This window comes from Oncorhynchus mykiss, chromosome 17 (assembly GCF_013265735.2).
Source record: "Oncorhynchus mykiss isolate Arlee chromosome 17, USDA_OmykA_1.1, whole genome shotgun sequence".
NCBI lineage: Eukaryota > Metazoa > Chordata > Actinopteri > Salmoniformes > Salmonidae > Oncorhynchus > Oncorhynchus mykiss.
Genome location: NC_048581.1, coordinates 45,275,114 through 45,297,479, shown reverse-complemented (window position 1 = coordinate 45,297,479; position 22,366 = coordinate 45,275,114). Strand labels below are relative to the sequence as shown.

Below are 22,366 nucleotides of genomic sequence, written 5' to 3'. Positions count from 1 at the left end.
AGCATCCCAAATGGCACCCTATTCCCTATATAGTGCCCTATTTTTGACCAGAGTCAAAGGTAGAGCACTATATAGGATATAGGGTGCCGTTTGGGACGTACACCCTAAAGTCGTGACTCATTGAAGTAATAGTATAGTTGTCAGGAGGAGCACAATTGCCCTGTGTCTCATTCACAATTCATTTGGTAATTTAGATGAAGGGATTCTAGAGGAAATAGGTATTAATGAACATTTGAATCAATGCCGTTCATGTGTGGCAGGAATTCCTAGCGTCAAGCTCAAGGGGGCGCAGGAGATGGCTACCCAACATGTGGAGCGTCCAAGATTCCAAGGTAACAACAAGGGTTCTGGGTCCCAAATGGCACCCTATTCCCAATACAGTGCACTAACTTTGTACAGAACCATATGGGCCCTGGGCAAAAGTAGTGCACTATAAAGGGAATAGGATGACATTTGGGGCTGATCCATGTTGTTATCTTGGAATCTTGGACGCTCCACATGTTGAGTAGCCAGTTGTTTACTGGAACAGCTAGGCTGTGAAATTATTGATGTATGCCACGTTGACCGCTCAACTTTGACCACACCGCACGGAGGGAAACGTATTCATGAGAGTGAATATTCATGTAAAAAAATTGTGATTGATTCCAAGATGTCTCTTTTGGTCGCTTAAGAGAAACCATCACAGCTGTTTTTCAAATAGGACTCTTCTAGTGTGTTCAGAAGCCCAACCAACCACATATTGCAAATCTTTGAGGCAGATTTTTTTGTTTACTGATTACGAATGTACCTTGAGATATTGTTTCCATTGTTTAGGGCAGAGGTCATCAACTAGATTCAGCCGTGGGCCGATTATTTTCTTGAGCGGATGGTCAGGGGTCCGAAACGAATATAATAATTTCAAACCTTGCTTACATTTGTATAAGATCACATATATTTATCTCTCTATCATTCGTGGGAATACTTTAGGACAGATTTTCCAACATTCAAATCAGTTGGAGCTGATTTGCTGGTGTTTTTACAGTCTTTTATGTCCAACAATTTTTTAAAAAGTAAGAAAAAATATATACATATGAGTATACAAAACATTAAGAACACCTGCTCTTTCCATGACAGACTGACCAGGTGAATCCAGGTGAAAGTTATGATCCGTTATTGATGTCACTTGTTAAATCCACTTCAATCAGTGTAGATGAAGGGGAGGAGACAGGTTTAAGAAGGACTTTTAAGCCTTGAGACAATTGATACCTGGATTGTGTATTTGTGCCATTAAGAGGGTGAATGGGCAAGACCTTTGAACAGGGTTATGGTATGGTAGTAGTTGCCAGTTGCACCTGTTTGTGTCAAGAAATGCAACGCTGATTGGTTTTTACGGTCAACAGTTTCCCGTGTTTAGTGGTGTAAAATACTTAAGTAAAAATACTTTAAAGTACTAAAGGGGTATCTGTACTTTACTATTTATATTTTCGACTACTTTTACTTTTACTTCACTACATTCCTGAAGAAAGTAATGTACTTTTTATCCATATATTTTCCCTAGACACCCAAAAGTACTTGTTACATTTTTAATGCTAAGCATGACAGGAAAATGGTACAATTCACACAATAATCAAGACAACATCCCTGGTTGTCATCCATACTGCCTCTGATCGGGCGGACTCAATAAGCACACATTCATTCTTTGTAAATTATGTGTTGGAGTGTGCCCCTAGCTATCCGTAAGTAAAAAACAATGAGAAACGGGTGCTATCTGGTTTGCTTAATGTAAGGAATTTGAAATGATTTATATTTTTACTTTTGATAATTAAGTATATTTAAAACCATATACTTTTAGATTTTTAGTAGTATTTTACTGGGTGGCTTTCATTTTTACTCAAGTCATTTTCTATTAAGTATCTTTACTTTTACTCAAGAATGACAATTGGGTACTTTTTCCAACACTGCCTGTGTGTATAAAGAATGATCAATATTAGGAAGCTGTTCCTAATATTTATTTTTACTTGGGGGGGGGGGGGGGGCAAATAAAATCCCCGGACGCCATTTGGGGTACCCTGGTTTAGGGTTTTGTTTTGTTGTTGGGCCCTGGCCCAACTCTTGTATGGTAATCAAATCTCACAGAGTGTGTCTTTAGCACTGTTGTCACACCGGATTAAAGTCAGTTGTAGTCTTGAACCGACTCAGTGGTCACGTGCTGTAGAGATACCTGAGCTTACCACGAGCAGCTCGCCAATCAAGTAGAAAATGTGTAACGCAAAGTGAACGTGACACAGTTTATATAGACGACAGTAAGGCCGTGTTATCCCTTGTAGCTCCTTGGCCTAGATTCAAGCCAAGATCCCAGAGAGTCGCTTTAAGTGTGTCACTTTCTATGCATCTCTGCAATGTAACATTCAAGAACACAATTACGCAACGCTTCGCTAACTAAACCCAAGGAATGCTCTCCTCTCCGTCTTTGTACCAGCACGATAAACGTGTATTTTCATTGCTATCCCTGACCTATCCCTGACCTATCCCTGACCTATCCCTGACCTATCCCTCACCTATCCCTGACCTATCCCTGACCTATCCCTGACCTATCCCTCACCTATCCCTGACCTATCCCTGACCTATCCCTGACCTATCCCTCACCTATCCCTGACCTATCCCTGACCTATCCCTGACCTATCCATGACCTATCCCTGACCTATCCCTCACCTATCCCTGACCTATCCCTGACCTATCCCTGACCTATCCCTGACCTATCCCTCACCTATCCCTGACCTATCCCTGACCTATCCCTGACCTATCCCTGACCTATCCCTGACCTGGATTGGCTCCGGTAATGGCAGACATCAATGGCCAATTAGCTGTAGGTGTCCTACCATTACATGTGATAACGCAGTAGAAGCTAGTAACTACCCTGACCTATGGATCTCCCATTGTTTTATGGCTTGGCGTAGGTTGACTGCTTCTTATCACATGTGGAAGAGGGACTTTCCACCAGGCAGCACTAAGTAACCAGGGGACTCTATCCCATGATATAAACGGTGCATTGCAGTATTTATGCAAACAGCAGCGCATATCAACACCCTGACCATGATTCCAACGGGGGATTGAAACGTCCATGTCTGATTGTGTCTGAGTCGGGACTGGGAGCATATCAGCGTTACAGACATACACTTCCATCCCGTTAGCGGTTCAACATCGGTACCGGTGGGATTTTCTGTTTCGTTGGCATAAACAATACCCTTTTTTTTCTCCCATTGTCAAAGGGACATAAGGCTTCGCAATGTAAACGGAGCGGGTAGTCTCCACTTACAGTTGACCTACATTACATGTCATACTGTACTACCACGACCTGTTTGTGAATTAGCAGTAGTCGTGTAAACAAAAGCCACTGCATGAACATATATTGGCGACTTGATTGATACTGCTCCCACATCTGACCAGGACCGTACATTGTCTGAATATGAATTCATCAAAACTGGGATGGGGGCACAGGTTTTTCTTCTTCTTATTTACCGTTTCCCCTCTTCCGTGTTGGGCACTAGTGGCAGCAGGTCTGCTGTAATAGACTCATTCATTATTTAGAGCTCCACTGTACGCTCTTGTGAGTTTAGTCTAATGGGTTGTCAGGGCCGAGTTGAATCACAATGGATCGAATTTCTCTGATAGAGTGGAACGGCATCGAATAAGTAATTAATAATGTTTTCATAATAAGTGTCTGTTCACTGATTTGTCAAACTTGGGGTGAGTCAGAAGGTTGGACCTCGGCCTTGAATGTGCTGATAAGTATGTGTTGTATGTAAGTATGTGGTTGTTGCCTATGTGTTGTTTATTGTATGGTTGTGCAGCAGTAGTGCCAAATTGCCAATGTAGTATAGGCCTACACAACTATGTGTTACATTTGCCTATAGCGCTTGTATGAACCGGTTGAACGAGAGTGGCTAACCTAAACTCAGCACGAAAAAAAAGAAACGCCCCTTTTTCAGGACCCTGTCTTTCAAAGATCATTTGTAAACATCCAAATAACTTCACAGATCTTCATTGTAAAGGGTTTAAACACTGTTTACCATGCTTGTTCAATTAACCATAAACAATGAATGAACATGCACCTGTGGAACGGTCGTTAAGACACTTAACAGCTTACAGACGGTAGGCAATTAAGGTTACAGTTATGAAAACGTAGGACACTAAAGAGGCCTTTCTTCTGACTCTGAAAAACACAGAAAGAAAGATGCCCAGGGTCCCTGCTCATCTGTGTGAATGTGCCTTAGGCATGCTGCAAGGAGGCATGAGGACTGCGGATGTGGCCAGGGCAATACATTTCAATGTCTGTACTGTGAGACGCCAAAGACAGCGCTACGTGGCAGGCCACGTGTAACGACACCTGCACAGGATCGGTACATCCGAACATCACACCTGCTGGACAGGTACTGGATGGCAACAACAACTGCCCGAGTTACACCAGGAACGCACAATCCTTCCATCAGTGCTCAGACTGTCCGCAATAGGCTGAGAGAGGCTGGACTGAGGGCTTATAGGCCTGTTGTAAGGCAGGTCCTCACCAGTCTTCACCGGCAACAACGTCGACTATGGGCACAAACCCACAGTCGCTGGAAAAGACAGGACTGGCAAAAAGTGCTCTTCATTGACGACTCATGGTTTTGTCTCACCAGGGTTGATGGTCGGATTCGCGTTTATCATTGAAGGAATGAGCGTTACACTGAGGCCTGTACTCTGGAGCAGGATCGATTTGGAGGTGGATGGTCCGTCATGTTCTGGGGCGGTGTGTCACAGCATCATCGGACTGAGCTTGTTGTCATTGCAGGCAATCTCAACGCTGTGCGTTACAGGGAAGATCCTCCTCCCTCATGTGGTACCCTTCCTGCAGGCTCATAATCCTGACAAGACCCTCCAGCATGACAATGCCACCAGCCATACTGCTCGTTCTGTGCATGATTTCCTGCAAGACAGGAATGTCAGTGTTCTGCCATGGCCAGCGAAGAGCCTGGATCTCAATCCCATTGAGCACATCTGGTACCTGTTGGATTGGAGGGTGAGGGCTAGGGCCCTTCCCCCCAGAAATGTCCGGGAACTTGCAGGTGCCTTGGTGGAAGAGTGGGTTAACATCTCTCAGCAAGAACTGGCAAATCTGGTGCAGTCCATGAGGAGGAGATGCACCACAGTACTTAATGCAGTTGGTGGCCACACCAGATACTGACTGTTACTTTTGATTTGGACTCCCCCTTTGTTCAGGGACACATTATTCCATTTCTGTTAGTCATATGTCTGTGGAACTTGTTCAGTTTATGTCTCAGTTGTTGATTCTTGTTATGTTCATACAAATATTTGCACATGTTAAGTTTGCTGAAAACAAACGTAGTTGACAGTGAGAGGACGTTTATTTTTTTGCTGGGTTTATATGTTAGGTTGTGGATGTGCAAGTCTACAGGATATTTTCAAATGCCTAACTTCACAAAAACTCAGCAAGACTCCGGAAGACCTCCCTTCTTGCACTGTATGTGTGACACTGAAGTGTTTATTGTCCTTAAAAGAAGCAATTTTCCCATGAAATCAGTGTTACTAAGAAACTAATGACCTGGAAAGCTGAGACCTGGGGGAGAAACAGGAAACGTGGTCAACTTTGTCTGCACATAACTGTATTTTCATTCTATCTTCCTGTTTGCATTGGGAATGTCCTGTTTTGGGGGTTAACCATATGTTAAACAAAGCCTACAAATAATAGACTACAAATAATGAATCGGTAATATCATTTTTGTATCCAGATAATAATAGGTCTATACACTAGCCGATACTTTACAATATTACTGTCTACTTTCCTATGATATGCTTTGATTTAGGCTACTATTGTACTTAATGTATTTTGTGTGGACAGCAAGGAATTTGAGCCAGTTTGTTGTTTCGTAACATCCATGGAAATGATCATATTGTAGGCTAAATACTGTCCTTATCTATATTTAGACACCGATAAGCCATATCATAAATGGTCATATTGTAGGCTAAATACTGTCCTTATCTATATTTAGACACCGATAAGCCATATCATAAATGATCATATTGTTGGCTAAATACTGTTCTCAACCATATCAAAAATGATCATATTGTAGACTAATACTGTCCTTATCCACATCATAAATGATCATATTGTAGGCTAAATACTGTCCTTATCTATATTTAGCGACCAATAAGTCATATCATACATTTGCAATATAGTCCGTGGCCCTGCTCTTTAAACATATGAATGTTTAGTGCATTATTGATATGCTTTGATTCCTCTATTTGCCAATTTCTCCCCTGCCCTAAAATGGGGTAGAAAACAAGACACTCTTGACTGTTCCATCACACAAGGCCCAGTCCCATCGCCTCCGTAAAACAGTTTAGATGTTTGCTTATATTTTATAGTGTCACATCAAGCGGACATGGCCACAGAGTGCTCTGGACAATCTTAGCTGAGAGAAGCCGACGCCCACGTTTCATGCCGCAACGAGTGGTGTTAAATTGACGTGTGCAGCTGTCAAGTCCGTCACGGTGTTGATTCAAACTGTCACCGCTCTTTGGTGGTGTTGATGAGTAGAAGTCTCATACCGTGTCATGGTATTGAGCGTGGCTTTCTCACTGGGGCTGTGATATTGACTGGATCTCCCAATCTGTGTTATACCGTTAAGTAGAGCTGTCGTTCTGCGTTTACGGTGTGGAGGCAAGCCCTCCAGCTGTTCAGCTGTTCTTCGTCGTAAAAAACAATCTGCTTCATAGTCGAGTGGTTCGGCAAAGTGTTCACTCATCAACATTGGGTCTTTCCTTGCCATGGTTTTAATAGCAAAGGCTAGCTCAGGCCATCTGCTAACCATAGTCACACAAATATTTGTTTGCTTTTCAGAGGATGGCATACGCTGAGTGTACAAAACATTAGGAACAGCCTCGAATTCTTCGGGGCATGGACTACAAGGTGTCTAACACGTTCCACAGGGATGCTGGCCCATGTTTACTACAATGATTCCCACAGGTTTGTCAAGTTAAGACACAATGGAAACTGTTGAGTGTGAAAAACCCAGCAGCGATGCAGTTCTGGACACCTGGCAGCTACTACCATACCCTGTTCGCAAGCACTTCAGGTGACGTCAATAAGGGATCATAGCGTTCGCCTGGATTCACCTGGTCAGTCTATGTCATGGAATTGTTTTGTACACTAAATGTATATCAGTACTCCTACTCTGTCATGCTTGATACATATAGACCTACAGTATATGTATCAAGATGTGTTTTTTTTTGGGGGGGGGGGTTAGCACCTATGTTTTTAGACACCCAGGTTTGCAGCAAGTGATGATGGAGAGCTCTGTCAAAACGGCTTAAATTATTAAACGTGCCTCCTTACCCCATTGCTCGTGATTTGTGAGTTTGTTTATATTCATGTCGGTACAGTATTGAGATTCTGTCACCGTCCTTTCGTCTCACCTCCATCCCCCCTCCATCCATCCCTCCATCCCCCCTCCATCCATCCCTCCATCTCTGCCTCTGCTTTCCTTTCACTCGTTGGCAGTGGAAAGGAATGAGAAAAGGCTTTGTAAAGGATAGTGATTGTTTGTTTATGGGGGTGCTACCCATGCGGTGACATGGTTCCCCCCCCCCCCTCACAGACACTCTTAAGTGAAATTCATACTCTGCGTACTATGTAATCAAATGTAACTCAGACCCGACATTTGGACTGGAACAAGGGTTTTTCCACTTTAATCCTTCCGGGTAATATTCCAAGCCCCAGGACAAATGAAGACACTGGAGTTCACCTCTCCACTAAGTCAATTGAAGACTCCACCATGATGGCAGTGTAGATACAGACCGTTATACTGGCAAAATGTCGGCACAGCCGACATAAAGTGGCCTCTTACCTGTTTTTAGTCTTCATTTGGAGGACGAGGCAAAGGAGCAAGGTTTAACTTTTGAAAAACATACCATGTCCCTCCACACAAAGCATGTTGTCCCATGAAGCTCAGTTGGTAGAGGCATGGCTCTTGCAACGCCAGGTTGTGGGTTTGATTCCCACGGTGGACCAGTATGAATTTTTTTGGGAAAATGTATGTACTCACTACTGTAAGTCTCTCTGGATAAGAGTGTCTGCTAAATGACTAAAATGTCAAATGTTTAAGCTGGAAATGCAATTTGTCCAAAAAAATTGAGTGAAGGGCATTGAAGGTTGAGCCATCAGAAACACGTTTGTAAAATGTTTATCTGGTTTTCAGTCACCTCGGTCTAAGAAGGCAATTTGCATTTCCATTGGACTCACTCGAGAGCAAGAGAGCTGTCCTCAACGGTGACTTGACTGGGAAATTGGCCACTGGCGGCCTGTGACACTTCTTGACTTAATACCTTTTGCTCTTTGGAAAGCATAGGTCATTCACAAACGTCCTCCAGTGGGTTCAGTGTTGGGCAGTTTTTCTTTGCTTTTTTTCTAGGATGATCCTGCCACTTGAAGTTCTGTCTTTATTTTTTACCTTTATTTAACTAGGCTACAGCCTAGGAACGACAGCCTAGGAACAGTGGGCTAACTGCCTGTTCAGGGGCAGAACGACAGATGTGTACCTTGTCAGCTCGGGGATTTGAACTTGCAACCTTACTAGTCCAACGCTCTAACCACTAGGCTACCCTGCCGCCTCGTCTTTACAGATCTTCGTCAGCTGTTCCTGGGTCTTCCTGGTTTCCAATATGGTCTCCAGGTTAGAGCTTGTCTGGTTATGTTGTTGAGTCGTTTTCTTAAGGTGTGCCCGATCCAGCCTCATTTCCTGCATTTTATTTGAGTGTCAATATGTTCTTGCTGTGCGACTTTCCCAGAGATTTTTCATTCCTTATGATGTTTGGCCAATATACCTAATGTCATTCTTGGTGAGTTTGGACATTTACGAGCAAATGTGAACGAGAGACATTGTGCAAATGAACAAGGTTTGACGCATGCAGTGCTGGCTCTCCATGCAGCATGTCTACGGGCTGTCTGTGGAGTCTGGAGTCGCTAGGGCAACGGGCCTGCTCGCTCTGCTTGGAGAAGAGGGGGGAGGAGCAGACAGGCTGAGAGCAGAGAGGAGAAAATAACTCATCCAAAGGGCTTTGCCTTCTCAAACACGGCCGAAAGCTAACACAGTATGATGCCCTGTCGCCTTATTAATTCAGCCACTTACTTAGATAGCAAGTTAAACTAGGGGTCGTGTCAAACAAGTAATTATGCATTTTTCACTCAGGAAAAAAAATGCATAATACATATCTTGCCGCGTTTTGTAAACACAAATCTAAAATGCTTCTTATTGTAATTTCTGCTCGGCATCAGACTCATTTTGTGCTTCAGTTGCACTTCTAATTCTCAACTTGGATGAGAATTCAAGAATGGGCGTTCTATCAGCAGACGGAACTCAGAATGATGTGTAGCTTCTTTTCTCCTGTACTTTTCTCAGTGTAGCCAGCCTGTTTTTCTCAGGTAAAACGCAAGATTAACTTTAAGCAAAACATTATGATAGGCCTAAATATTAGGAATGTGATGGCCATGCATAGTTTTATCAAAAATAATACCTTTTTTTTTTTCATTGTAAGCTCATTTACTTGTGTGGCTGCCAGCCAAATAACATTGTACTTCAGTTGTCATCTGATGAAATTTAAGCTATTGTTATGCCAAATGTGTCGCACTAATGTATTTTCTGTGAAGGAAAACTATAGTTGCACGTCCCTGATCACTCTATTGAAGAAAAAGAAACACTGTTGACTTTCAATATAAAACGTGACCTCTGTCAGTACACAGCTGGACTCACCTGCTCCCTCTTTCTCCCGTTGTGTTAATTACACGCAAACACACATGACTGGCTCAAAGGTGCTGGGAAACTAAGTCAGCTTCATAATGGGACAGGTGAAATAAGAACGCAATCTGCGTTATCTCATAAACGCATTGCACAAGTTGACTGCGGGTAATTTACTTCAAAAATAGCTACAAATATTAAAAGGTATTGAAAAACGTCAAATAAATAGTTTTGACGGTGTTGACGGTACTGAAAAAAACATCCCGTGGCCATTTCCAAATAGCTGTATATACCTTATACCACCCAAGCCTAAAAGCCAGTTTTGAGGTTTTGTTCTGTATATGTTGTAAGTCTTGTTCTTCTAGTTGGGTCCACGGTATGCCAACGTTTTATCCTATCGACTGCCATCAGAAAGAGAAGGGGGGACAGCAGGCAGCCCTGTCAAACTCCTGTGTTTATGGGGAAGCTGTTCGTGAGGTGTCCATTGTGTATTCGTCTGCAGGATGACTGTCGATGTAACTGCTGGGTGATGTTGATGAACTTCTTTGGTATGCCGTAGTGTGCCATGAGCTTCCACAAGGTTTCTCGGTCCAGGCCGACGGATGCTTTTTGAAAGTCAATGAATGTGAGGAATGTGTTCCATTCCAGGGTCTGTTCAGCAATGATGCAAATGGTGGCGATGTGGTCGGTACATGATCTATCTGGTCGGAATCCTGCCTGTTGGTCTCGGAGTTCTTTGTCCAGTGCTTTTGAAAATCTTTCCAGAATGATCCTGCTCAAGACTTTTCCTGGCCCAGATAAAAGCATTATGCCCCTGTAGTTATTGTGGCCTCTGAGGTTGCCCTTTTTGGGAAGCTTGACCAAGTGTCCTTCTACCCATTCGTTGGTACTCTTTCTTCATCCCAAATCTGTCCTAGAAGTTGGAGCAGCATTTGGATTGCTTTCTCAGGGTCTGCTCTGATAGCTTTTGGAGGTATTCCGTCAGGTCTTGGTGCTTTTCTGTTTTTCCGTTTTTGGACAGCTTTGTCTATTTCATGTTTACAGGGCATGTTGATATGGACCTGAATAGGGTGTTCTGATAAAGGTATGTTGGCCGGCTCTATTGGTGTATTGGTGTATCTCCCTAAAGTGTTCTTCCCATCTCTTTGCTTGTCTTGTGAGTGCTTTGCCGCTTTTGTCTATGATTGGTCTGTTGGGTTTCCCTGCCATTTACCATGTGGTGTCGTAGTGCTCCTCCATATTGTGTTGAGCTGTTGCCTCTGCTTGGGTCGCCGTTGGTTCTTGTCTTTTTTTTATGCTCTTTTATTCCTGTTTGTCCGCCTTGGAGTATCCTTGTTTTGCTTTTGCTGCTCTTGTGCGACTGTTGTTGAGGTTTTGCTTGGCCTGTTTCAATTTTTGTATTGTCCCAAGACTCTCTCCTGAGATGAATTATTTGTGTTGTCTTGGTGTCCTTCCACTGGATTCCTTGCATGCCTCTGTCCACGCCTTCTTCATTATCTGCCACCTCTGGTCCAGGGTTTTCTCTTCTTCCTCGTCAGCTATCAAGAGATTTGAACCCGTTTGTTTGAAAGGTTCATCTGGAGTAGCTCTCTTATGTTCTGGTCTTGGAGTAGGCTGACAAACTGTTTTTTCTTGCTGTGTCTGTGAATTTCTTGAGTTTTCAGCATGAGCAGTCCAATTATGAGGTGGTGGTCTGATGCTGCATTTTGCTGATGCATATGAACTCAGCAAAAAAATAAACGTCCTCTCACTGTCAACTGCGTTTATTTTCAGCATACTTAACATGTGTAAATATTTGTATGAACATAGCAAGAATCAACAACTGAGACATAAACGGAACAAGTTCCACAGACATGTAACTAACAGAAATGGAATGTGTCCCTGAACAAAATCAAAAGTAACAGTCAGTATGTAGTGTGGCCACCAGCTGCATTAAGTACTGCAGTGCATCTCCTCCTCATGGACTACACCCGATTTGCCAGTTCTTGCTGTGAGATGTTACCCCACACTTCCACCAAGGCATCTGCAAGTTCCCGGACATTTCTGGGGGGATTGGCCCTAGCCCTCACTATTGAGATCCAGGCTCTTCGCTTGCCATGGCAGAACACTGACATTCCTGTCTTGCAGGAAATCACACACAGAACGAGCAGTATGGCTGGTGGCATTGTCATGCTGGAGGTTCATGTCAGGATGAGCCTGCAGGAAGGGTACCACATGAGGGAGGAGGATGTCTTCCCTGTAACGTACAGCGTTGAGATTGCCTGCAATGACAACAAGCTCAGTCCGATGATGCTGTGACACACCGTCCCAGACCATGACAATCCCTCCACCTCCAAATCAATCCCGCTCCAGTGTACAGGCCTCAGTGTAACGCTCATTCCTTCGACTATAAACCCGAATCCGACCATCACCCCTGGTGAGACAAAACCATGACTCATCAATGAAGAGCACTTTTTGCCAGTCCTGTCTTTTCCAGTGACGGTGGGTTTGTGCCCATATTCGACGTTGTTGCTGGTGAAGTCTGGTGAGGACCTGCCTTACAACAGGCCTACAAGCTCTCAGTCCCGCCTCTCTCAGCCTATTGAGGACAGTCTGAGCACTGACGGAGGGATTGTACCTGTCCCGCATGTGTGATGTTCGGATGTACCGAACATGCATGTTCATTAATTGTTTATGGTTCATTGAACAAGAATGGGAAACAGTGTTTAAAACCTTTACAATGAAGATCTGTGAAGGTATTTGGATTTTTACGAATTGTCTTTGAAAGATAGGGACTTTTCTTTTTTTGCTGAGTTTAGGATCTACGTATCTGGTTTTCCTTGGTGTGGTCTCGAGATACCTATGTGGCGTTGTGCACTCTTTTGTGTGGGAAGACAATCCCTCCAATGGCAAGGTTGTGGAATGCACAGAAGTCACTGAATTGTTCTCTGTGGTTGAAGGGGGGTCAACTGTGCAACTTCCTTTCGGTTTTGGTTGTGCAGCATTGTTCTTGTCTGACTTGAGACACCTTCCTTTTCCAAATCTTGCTGTAGTTTCTTTGTGAATGTTTCTGTAAATGCTATTTACCACTAAGTGGATGATTGGTCCACCTAGCTTTACCAGGGCCCTGTTGGCCAGCGTGTTTCCAGGTTTCCAGACAGGCCTTTATGGTAACCTTAGCGGCCCGGGTGGTAGAGCCACCCACCATGCTTCGCCCTGTCTGGCAATCCCGTACTTTACCTGTTTCCACCTCCAACGACTTGGACGAGGGGTTGGATTTTTGAGAGGCGACATTGTTCTGCAATGACCATAAGATTTTGGGCAAGATGTTGTCACGTTTCGTTTCGTCAAACAATTTCCACATGCAAATATTTGCTTCCTTCTTCTCTGACACACGCACACACACACACATGATACGAACACACTGATATTTCTGTCTGTCTGATATGTATCTTATTTCAAGATGGTTTGTCTATGCAGCCATACAATTCAACAGTAGACATACATGACCCACAATTCAGCCATAGGTCCGAAGGGGGTCAGAGGACCGATCACATACTAACCAATCCCACAGTGTGCATTGCAGGTCAACGGTCGTTGATGTGCCTTTTTTTCCCTTTCTCCTTCTAACGCTCTCTATTTCTCTATCTCCCTCTCTCCCACTCCATCTCACCCCCTCACTCATTCTCTCACACTTTCTCTCTCTTGCTCTCTGTCTCTCTTCCTCCTCACTCTCTCCATCTCTGTAGTAATGGAGACTACGGCTGTGAGTACCACCACTCTGGCCAATGATGAGTTTGACAGGAACATGCCGCGGATCTGCGGTGTGTGCGGGGACAAGGCCTCCGGATTCCACTTCAATGCCATGACCTGCGAGGGCTGCAAGGGCTTCTTCAGGTATGGACAGATGTAAACACATGCACATGCACACACTTCCTGGCAACAACAAGACCCTCCATTGTGGGCCTTGAGCTGCCCAATGACGCGAGCCTACCAGACGAGCTAAATGCCTTTTATGCTCGCTTCGAGGCAAGCAACACTGAAGCATGCATGAGAGCACCAGCTGTTCTGGACAACTGTGTGATCACGCTCTCTGTAGCCGATGTGAGCAAGACCTTTAAACAGGTCAACATTCACAAGGCCGCAGGGCCAATCGGATTACCAGGACGTGTACTGAGAGCATGCACGGACCAACTGGCAAGTGTTTTCACTGACATTTAAAAAATAAATCCTGACCAAGTGTGTAATACGTAACATGTTTCAAGCAGACCACCATAGTCCCTGTGCCCAAAAAACAAGGTAACCTGCCTAAATGACTACCGCCCTGTAGCACTCATGTCGGTAGCCATGAAGTGCTTTGAAAGGCTGGTCATGGCTCATGTCAACATCATCATCCCGAAAACCCTAGACCCACTCCAATTCACATACCGCCCCAAAAGATCCATAGATGACACAATCTCAATCGCACTCCACACTGCCCTTTCCCACCTGGACAAAAGGAACACATATGTGAGAATGCTGTTCATTGACTACAGCTTTGCATTCAGCACCATAATGCCCACAAAGCTCATCACTAAGCTAAGGACCCTGGGACTAAACACCTCCCTCTGCAACTGAATCCTTGACTCGACGGGACAAAAACTTCTCCATCAACGTGAGCAAGTCTACAGGAAAAGGAGGGCCGAACACGCCCCCATTCACATCGACGGGGCTGTAGTGGAGCCAGTCGAGAGTTTCAAGTTCCTTGGTGTCCACATCACCAACAAACTATCATGGTCAAAACACACAAGACAGTTGTCAATAGGGCACCCCCTCAGGAGACTGAAAAGATTTGGCATGGTTTCCCGGATCCTCAAAAAATTCTACAGTTGTACCATCGAGAGCATCCTGACCGTTCGTATCACCGCCTGGTATGGCAACTGCTCGGCATCCGACCGCAAGTTTAGTGCGTATGGCCCAGTACATCTCTGCGGCCAAGCTTCCCGCCATCCAGGACCTACAGTGCATTCGGAAAGTATTCAGACACCTTCCCCTTTTACACATTTTGTTACAGCCTTGTTCTAAAATGTATTAAATTACATGTTTTCCTCATCAATCTACACACAATTTTTTACAAATGTATTCAAAATGAAGACATATACCTTATTTACATAATTATTCAGGCCCTTTGCTATGAGACTCGAAATTGAGCTCAAGTGCATCCTGTTTCCATCGATCATCCTTGTTTCTACAACTTGATTTGAGTCCACCTGTGGTACATTCAATTGAATGGACATGATTTGAAAAGGCACACACCTGTCTATATAAGTTCCCACAGTTGGCAGTGCATGTCAGAGCAAAAACCAAGTCAAGAGGTCGAAGGAATTGTTTGTTGAGCTCCGGGACAGGATTCTGTCGAGGCACAGATTTGCGGAAGGGTACCAAAAAATGTCTGAAGAATTGAAGGTCCCCAAGAACACAGTGGCCGCCATCATTCTTAAATGGAAGAAGTTTGGAACCACCGACACTTCCTAAAGCTGGCTGCCCAGCCAAACTGAGCAATTGGGAGAGAGGGGCCTTGGTCAGGGAGGTGACAACTAGCATTCAACCAATCGGGCTTTATGGTAGAGTGGCCAGACGGAAGCCACTCCTCAGTGAAAGGCACATGACAGCCTGAATGGAGTTTGCCTTAAAGGCAACTAACTATCACAACAGGCCGTGATTGGGAGTCCCATAGGGCGGTGCACAATTGGCCCAGCGTTGTCCGGGTTAGGGTTTGGCCGGGATAGGCCGGCATTGTAAATAAGAATTAGTTCTTAACTGACTTGCCTAGTTAAATAAAGGTTAAATAAATATTAAAATAAAAAAAAATTCAACAAAGTATTTAGTAAAGGGTCTGAATACTTGTCTAAATGTCTAAATGTCTAAAAAACTGTTTTTTCTTTGTCATTATGGGGCATTGTGTGTAGATTGATGAGGGAAAAAGGCAATTTAATACGTTTTACAATAAGGCTGTAATGTACATTTTTTTGGAAAAAGTCAATGGGTCTGAATACTTTTCTAATGCACTGTATATGCACTGTTTGATTTGACTCAGCCTTATCACGTTGTTAAACACTTTCTCTCTCTTACAGACAGACAGACAAGTGTGTGTGTGTGTGTGTTTGTGTGTGTGTGTGTGTGTGGGGGGGTTTGTGGGTGTGTGTGTGTGTCAAAAAACGAAACAAATATTTATTTACAGTAATTATGCATTAAAGAAAGAGAGAATGTGTTGTTGAAGGAGAAGAAATTAGACTTAAGGGGTTTAAAGAGAGGTGAGACAGAAAGGGAGAAATGCAGATGTCGCATCATGAATACAGTACCAGTCAAACATTTGGACACACCTACTAATTCCAGGGATTTTCTTTATTTGTACTATTTTCTACATTCTATAATAATAGTGAGGACATCAACACTATGAAATAACACGTATGGAATCATGTAGTAACCAAAAAAGTGTTTACTACTTAGGGCTGCAATCCCGTTAACGGGATTGATATGACAACAGCCAGTGAAAGTGCAGAGCAGCAAATTCAGACAATAGAAATCTCATAATTTAAATTCCTCAAACATACATGTATTTTATACCATTTTAAAGGTAATCTTGTTGTTAATCCCACCAAAGTGTCCGATTTCAAATAGGCTTTACAGTGAAAGCACCACAAACGATTATGTTAGGTCAGAGCCAAGCCACAGAAAAACACAGCCATTTTCCAGCCAAAGAGAGGAGTCACAAAAAGCACAAAGAGATAAAATGAATCACTAACCTTTGATGATCTTCATCAGATGACACTCATAGGACTTCATATTACACAATACATGTATGTTTTGTTCGATAAAGTGCATATTTATATAAAAAATATCTCAGTATTCATTGGCGCGTTATGTTCGCTAGTTCCAAAAACATCTGGTGATATTGCAGAATGCCACATCATTTTACAGAAATACTAATTATAAATGTAGATGAAAATACAATTGTTAGATATGGAAACATAGATATACTTCTCCTTAATGCAACCGCTGTGTCAGATTTCAAAAAAGCTTTACGGAAAAAGCAAACCGTGCAATAATCTGAGTACAGCTTTCAGACAACAAAGCAGCCAAAAAGATATCCGCCATATTGGGGAGTCAACATTAGTCATAAATAGCATTATAAATATTAACTTACCTTTGAAGATCTTCATCTGAATGCACTCCCAGGAATCCCAGTTCCACATTAGATGTTTGATTTGTTCGATAATGTCCATCATTTTTGTCCAAAGAGCTACTTTTGTTAGCACGTTTGGTAAACAAATCCAAAGTCATGAAGCGCGTTTCCTTGTTGCAGACAAAATGTTAAGTTCCGTTACTGTCCATAGAAACATGTCAAACGATGTATGGAATCAATCTTTAGGATGTTTTTAACATAAAACTTCAATAATATTCCAACCCGGAGAATTCCTTTGTCTTCAGAAGAGCAAAGGAACGCAGCTACCTCTCATGTGAAATGTGAAACCTCTGACTCATTCCTCTCTCATTCGGTCCCACTTCAGAGTAGAATCCTCAAACACGTTTCTAAAGACGGTTGACATCTAGTGGAATCCTTAGGAAGTGCAACATAACCAATATCCCACTGTGTAGTCAATAGGGGCTGGACTGAAAATCGACCAACCACAGATTTCCCACTTCCTGTTTGGATTTCTTCTCAGGTTTTTGCCTGCCATATGAGTTCTGTTTTACTCACAGACATCATTCAAACAGTTTTAGAAACTTCAGAGTGTTTTCTATCCAACACCAATAATTATATGCATATATTAGCAACTGGGACTGAGGAGCAGGCATTTTATTCTGGGAACCTCTGGGCACCTTTCATCCACGCTACTCAATACTGCCCCTGCAGCCATAAGATTGTGCAAAGCTGTCATCAAGGAAAATAGTGGCTACTTTGAAGAATCTCAAATATAAAATATATTTTGATTTAACACTTTGTGTGTGTGTGTGTGTGTGTGTGTGTGTGTGTGTGTATTTGTGTGTATTTGTGTCACAAATGTTTACATGTGCGTTTCTGTTAGTCATTATGCATGGCTTTTAAGCATCCCTCTCTCTCTTTTTGCCTCGACTGGAATGTGTTCATGGTTGTGCTCCTTTGAGTAGGATCCAGAATGAAAAGGTGAAGGACATAAATATTTATGTAACTATTACACTATGATTACACATTTGGGTCCCACTTCGAACTGATGGTTAGTAGAGCCGGGAAGATAAACCGGAAATTACCGGCATCAACCAAACAGACCACTCATCGAGGACATTATGATGATATTGTTAAATACAAGTAGCCAGTACTAGAGAAATGTGAAGTTTGAAATGAAACAACTCTGCTAATATGGGCTTGTTATCAATTGATAATTATAACATTCAAAGTAGTACTAGTAGTTTTAAGGGTCATATTTAAAAAACTGTGATGCACATTAATGTTCTAAATGTATCTTTCTATTTCTCGTTATGTTAATTTAGTCTGGTTATTGTAATATAGATTTTAAAGAAATCATTCAGAAGTAGTATCATGCTGTGTGAAGTGTGGCAAAAGGGTCACGCCACATTCAGCACCCGATTTTAAGAACCTTATTTCTCATCACATTCCCTGTCTCGCTCTTCCTCCCTCTCCCTCGCTCTATCCCTATCTTTCCCTCTTCCCCCTCTTCGTCTACAGACGCAGTATGAAGCGCAAGGCCAGCTTCACCTGTCCCTTCAACGGCAGTTGCACCATCACCAAGGACAACCGCCGCCACTGCCAGGCCTGCCGGCTCAAGCGCTGCGTGGACATTGGCATGATGAAGGAGTGTGAGTGTCTTGTACACAGATCCAGGATCAGTTTCCGCTTCAGTAAATCCTAATGTCAGCCATTCGGGGGAATAAGGCAAAACTGACCTAAGACAGACCAGCATGGTTAAGGAATGTGAGTGTATGAGATCAGCTTCCCTTTTCCCAAATCTTACCATCAGCTTTTAGGGAGCATAATGCAAAACTGACCATAGAGCACTGCCTAAGGGAAACCTTATCCCTCTCCTCCTTCCTCATCTCTTCCATCAGAATTGCTTGGTTTCTTTTTGACTGATAGAGGATAGCCTTGCAGATTAATTAATTGTTTCTTAATCCTGGTCCTGGAGACCCAAAAATGGGTGCACCTTCTTGTTTTTGCCCTAGCACTACACACCTGATTCAATTAATCAACTCATCATCAAACCTTTGATTAGTGGAATCAGGTGTGTAGTGCTAGGGCAAAAACAAGAAGGTGCACCCAGGTCCAGGACTAAGAAACACTAGGTTTGAGCCACTGAACCATGTGGTGTTGTCCTACTGAGGTATAAGGTCAGACATACACATGATCGCGCAATGTCATTTTACTCTGAAGAGCACTACAGGAAGAAGTGTATTTTCAGCCGGTTGCAAGGCAAATACACACATTTTCCTCCATGAGTGGCCGAATGATCTCTTGAATTATGAACGATCTCTTGAACCGTGACGATGTGTGTGTTGGAAAGAGTAGAAAGTGCACTGAAGAGAGAGAGAGAGATGTGCTTATATCAGTCTGTTGTTAGGCAACTGTTGATGGTGTGTAATGACACACTGATAACAGGAAATAATTCAGCCACTCTTGGAGGAAAATGGGAATTTAAAATGAAATAAAGCTCCTTTCCTCTTAGAAGCAAATCACGTCCGCCTTAAAACATGTATTAGCGTGCCAATAGCAATAACACGCACACACTGGACACATATCACAGTGCCATCTACCCCCCCCCCCCCCCCCCCCCCCCCCATGCCTGTTGAGCGCAAGGCAGGCACACGCCGTATAGTGTTTGTTATATACCAATAGTGTTACACAACGTTGGGACTCCTTGGTCAAGTCCTTCTAGGCCATTGCCCTCATGAGAATGTTTATAATGTCCACTAGAAGTACTAGATCGTTCTGGGAGAACCTGTACATTATGCGCCCATCTGAACTTTAGACACCTGCTGATGTTTTGGCCACGCTTCAATCCAATGGACTGTTTGTTTTCAGAGTCCGTAAATGGAAGGTTTGGTCGTTCTGTTGTTTTCCCGTGAAATCCGGATATTGTCCAGGCGGGTGTTTATAATTTGTATTTGAAGCAGGGGCTGGTTCCGGATGTTGTTCTCCCCCTGAGATTGAACAGTGAATTCCCAGAGAGTGACGCCACCGCTCCGAACACTGTACATGAATGGGAGCCATTGGAATGCACTTATGCTGCTGCTGCTCTTGGAGCTGCTGCTGCATGGACAACAACATGTTGTAGTGCGGAGCAGAGTGTGAGCTAATTCAGTGGCTGGGGCAACAACAGGCGGAACGGAACGGAGACAATGCGCGCTGTGTTGACGACAGCACTAGGGACTCTTTTTTTCACGGACACCCCCCTGACAACAACAAGCCCCTTCGATGCGGGCGCCGCGGCAGCCTCATCACATCGTAGAGCACACGCTGTCTTGTGTTTGTGGACACACACACACTTACATACGCTGGTTCTGACACACACACAGCATCAGTGTTAACATCTCTATTTTGCCTAAGTCCCAATTAGGGCTGGACGATATATCGTGAATACCGGTTTACCAGTATGAATACCTATATGGATTTTTACAAAACCATCTAAAGCTGTCGAACTTAACGTGTAAATATTTGTATGAACATAACAAGATTCAACAACAGAGACATAAACTGAACAAGTTCCACAGACATAAGACTAACATAAATTGAATAATGTGTCCCTGAACAAAGGGGGGGTCAAAATCTAAAGTAACAGTCCGTATCTGGTGTGGCCACCAACTGCATTAAGTACTGCAGTGCATCTCCTCCTCATGGACTGCACCAGATTTCCCAGTTCTTGCTGTGGGATGTTACCCCACTCTTCCACCAAGACACCAGCAAGTTCCTAGACGTTTCTGGGGGGAATTGCCCTAGCCCTCACCCTCCGATCCAACAGGTCCCAGATGTGCTCAATGGTTTTGAGATCCAGGCTCTTTGCTGGCCATGGCAGAACACTGACATTCCTGTCTTGCAGGAAATCATGCATAGAACGAGCAGTATGGCTGGTGGCATTGTCATGCTGGAGGGTCATGTCAGGATGAGCCTGCAGGAAGGGTACCACATGAGGGAGGAGGATGTATTCCCTGTAACGCACAGCATTGAGATTGCCTGCAATGACAACAAGCTCAATCCGATGATGCTGTGACACACCGTCCCAGACCATGACGGACCCTCCACCTCCAAACAGGCCTTGGTGTAATGCTCGTTCTTTCGATGATAAACGCGGATCCGACCATCACCCCTGGTGAGACAAAACCGCGACTGGTCAGAGAAGAGCCCTTTTGCCAGTCCTGTCTGGTCCAGCGACGGTGGGTTTGTGCCCATAGTCGACGTTGTTGCCGGTGATGTCTGGTGAGGACCTGCCTTACAACAAGCCTACAAGCCCTCAGTCCAGCCTCTCTCAGCCTATTGCGGACAGTCTGAACAATGATGGAGGGATTGTGCGTTCCTGGTGTAACTCGAGCTGTTGTTGTTGCCATCTTGTACCTGTCCCGCAGGTGTGATGTTCAGATTTACCAATCCTGTGCATGTGTTACACGTGGTCTGCCACTGCGAAATCAATCAGCTGTCCGCCCTGCCTCCCTGTAGCGCTGTCTTTGGCGTCTCACAGTACGGACATTGCAATTTATTGCCCTGGCCACTTCTGCAGTCCTCATACCTCCTTGCAGCATGCCTAAGTCACATTCACACAGATGAGCAGGCATCTTTATTTTGGTGTTTTTCAGAGTCAGTAGAAAGGCCTCTTTAGTGTCCTAAGTTTTCATAACTGTGACCTTAATTGCCTACCGTCTGTAAGCTGTTAGTGTCTTAACGACACAGGTGCATGTTCATTAATTGTTTATGGTTCATTGAACAAGCATGGGAAACAGTGTTTAAACCCTTTACAATGAAGATTTTGGAAGTTATTTGGATTTTTACGAATTGTATTTGAAAGACAGTGTCCTGAAAAAGGGACGTTTGTTTTTTTGCCGAGTTTATAGTTATATTTTGAAACAATGCTCAATTAAATGAAAAGTTCTACAAAGTGGAACATTTCACTGTCAGTGTTGTCCTAGTTTGTTTCAGTGTAAAACCATCTTAATGGAGAAAGATCATTTAAATCACTTCTAATTAGTTTGTTGCCGTTCTTGGATCATCTGCGAATCATAAAAACACATTTCAAACTTGTATTTCTCAGCAACATTGAATACAGTCAAATACCACCATGCCGTCGAAAATGAGAAAAATATTGCGCCATATTGCCCTAGTCCCAATCATTTCGGTCGGATATACTCATGGTTATATCTCCATTCCTCACTTTCTGTCGCACCATTTCTTTCTTTGGAGCTCCTCTCTCTCTTTTAAACTCCTTAAAGACCGAGTCACAAGTCAGCTTTTTCTGTGTTTTATGTTGCACAGTACAACATCTGATGAAACTAACACTGTAAAAGTGTGGGGGAAAAAATGTCTGTGTAATTTTCTAATCTAATCAGCATGACATCACCATGCGTTTAATTGGTAAATAGACCAATAAAGAGAG

At 43.5% G+C, this 22,366-nt stretch overlaps 1 protein-coding gene across 2 annotated transcripts in view; it reads left to right on the top strand.

The window, feature by feature from the left end:
* Positions 1–22,366, top strand: part of LOC110493951 (vitamin D3 receptor B) — a 73,824-nt gene that overhangs the window by 29,985 nt on the left and 21,473 nt on the right. For both annotated transcript variants that reach the window (XM_036949968.1, XM_036949969.1), the window contains exons 3-4: positions 13,499–13,646; positions 18,457–18,587. In XM_036949968.1, the coding sequence (XP_036805863.1) occupies positions 13,499–13,646; positions 18,457–18,587 (279 nt within the window). The remainder of the gene's footprint in view (positions 1–13,498; positions 13,647–18,456; positions 18,588–22,366) is intronic.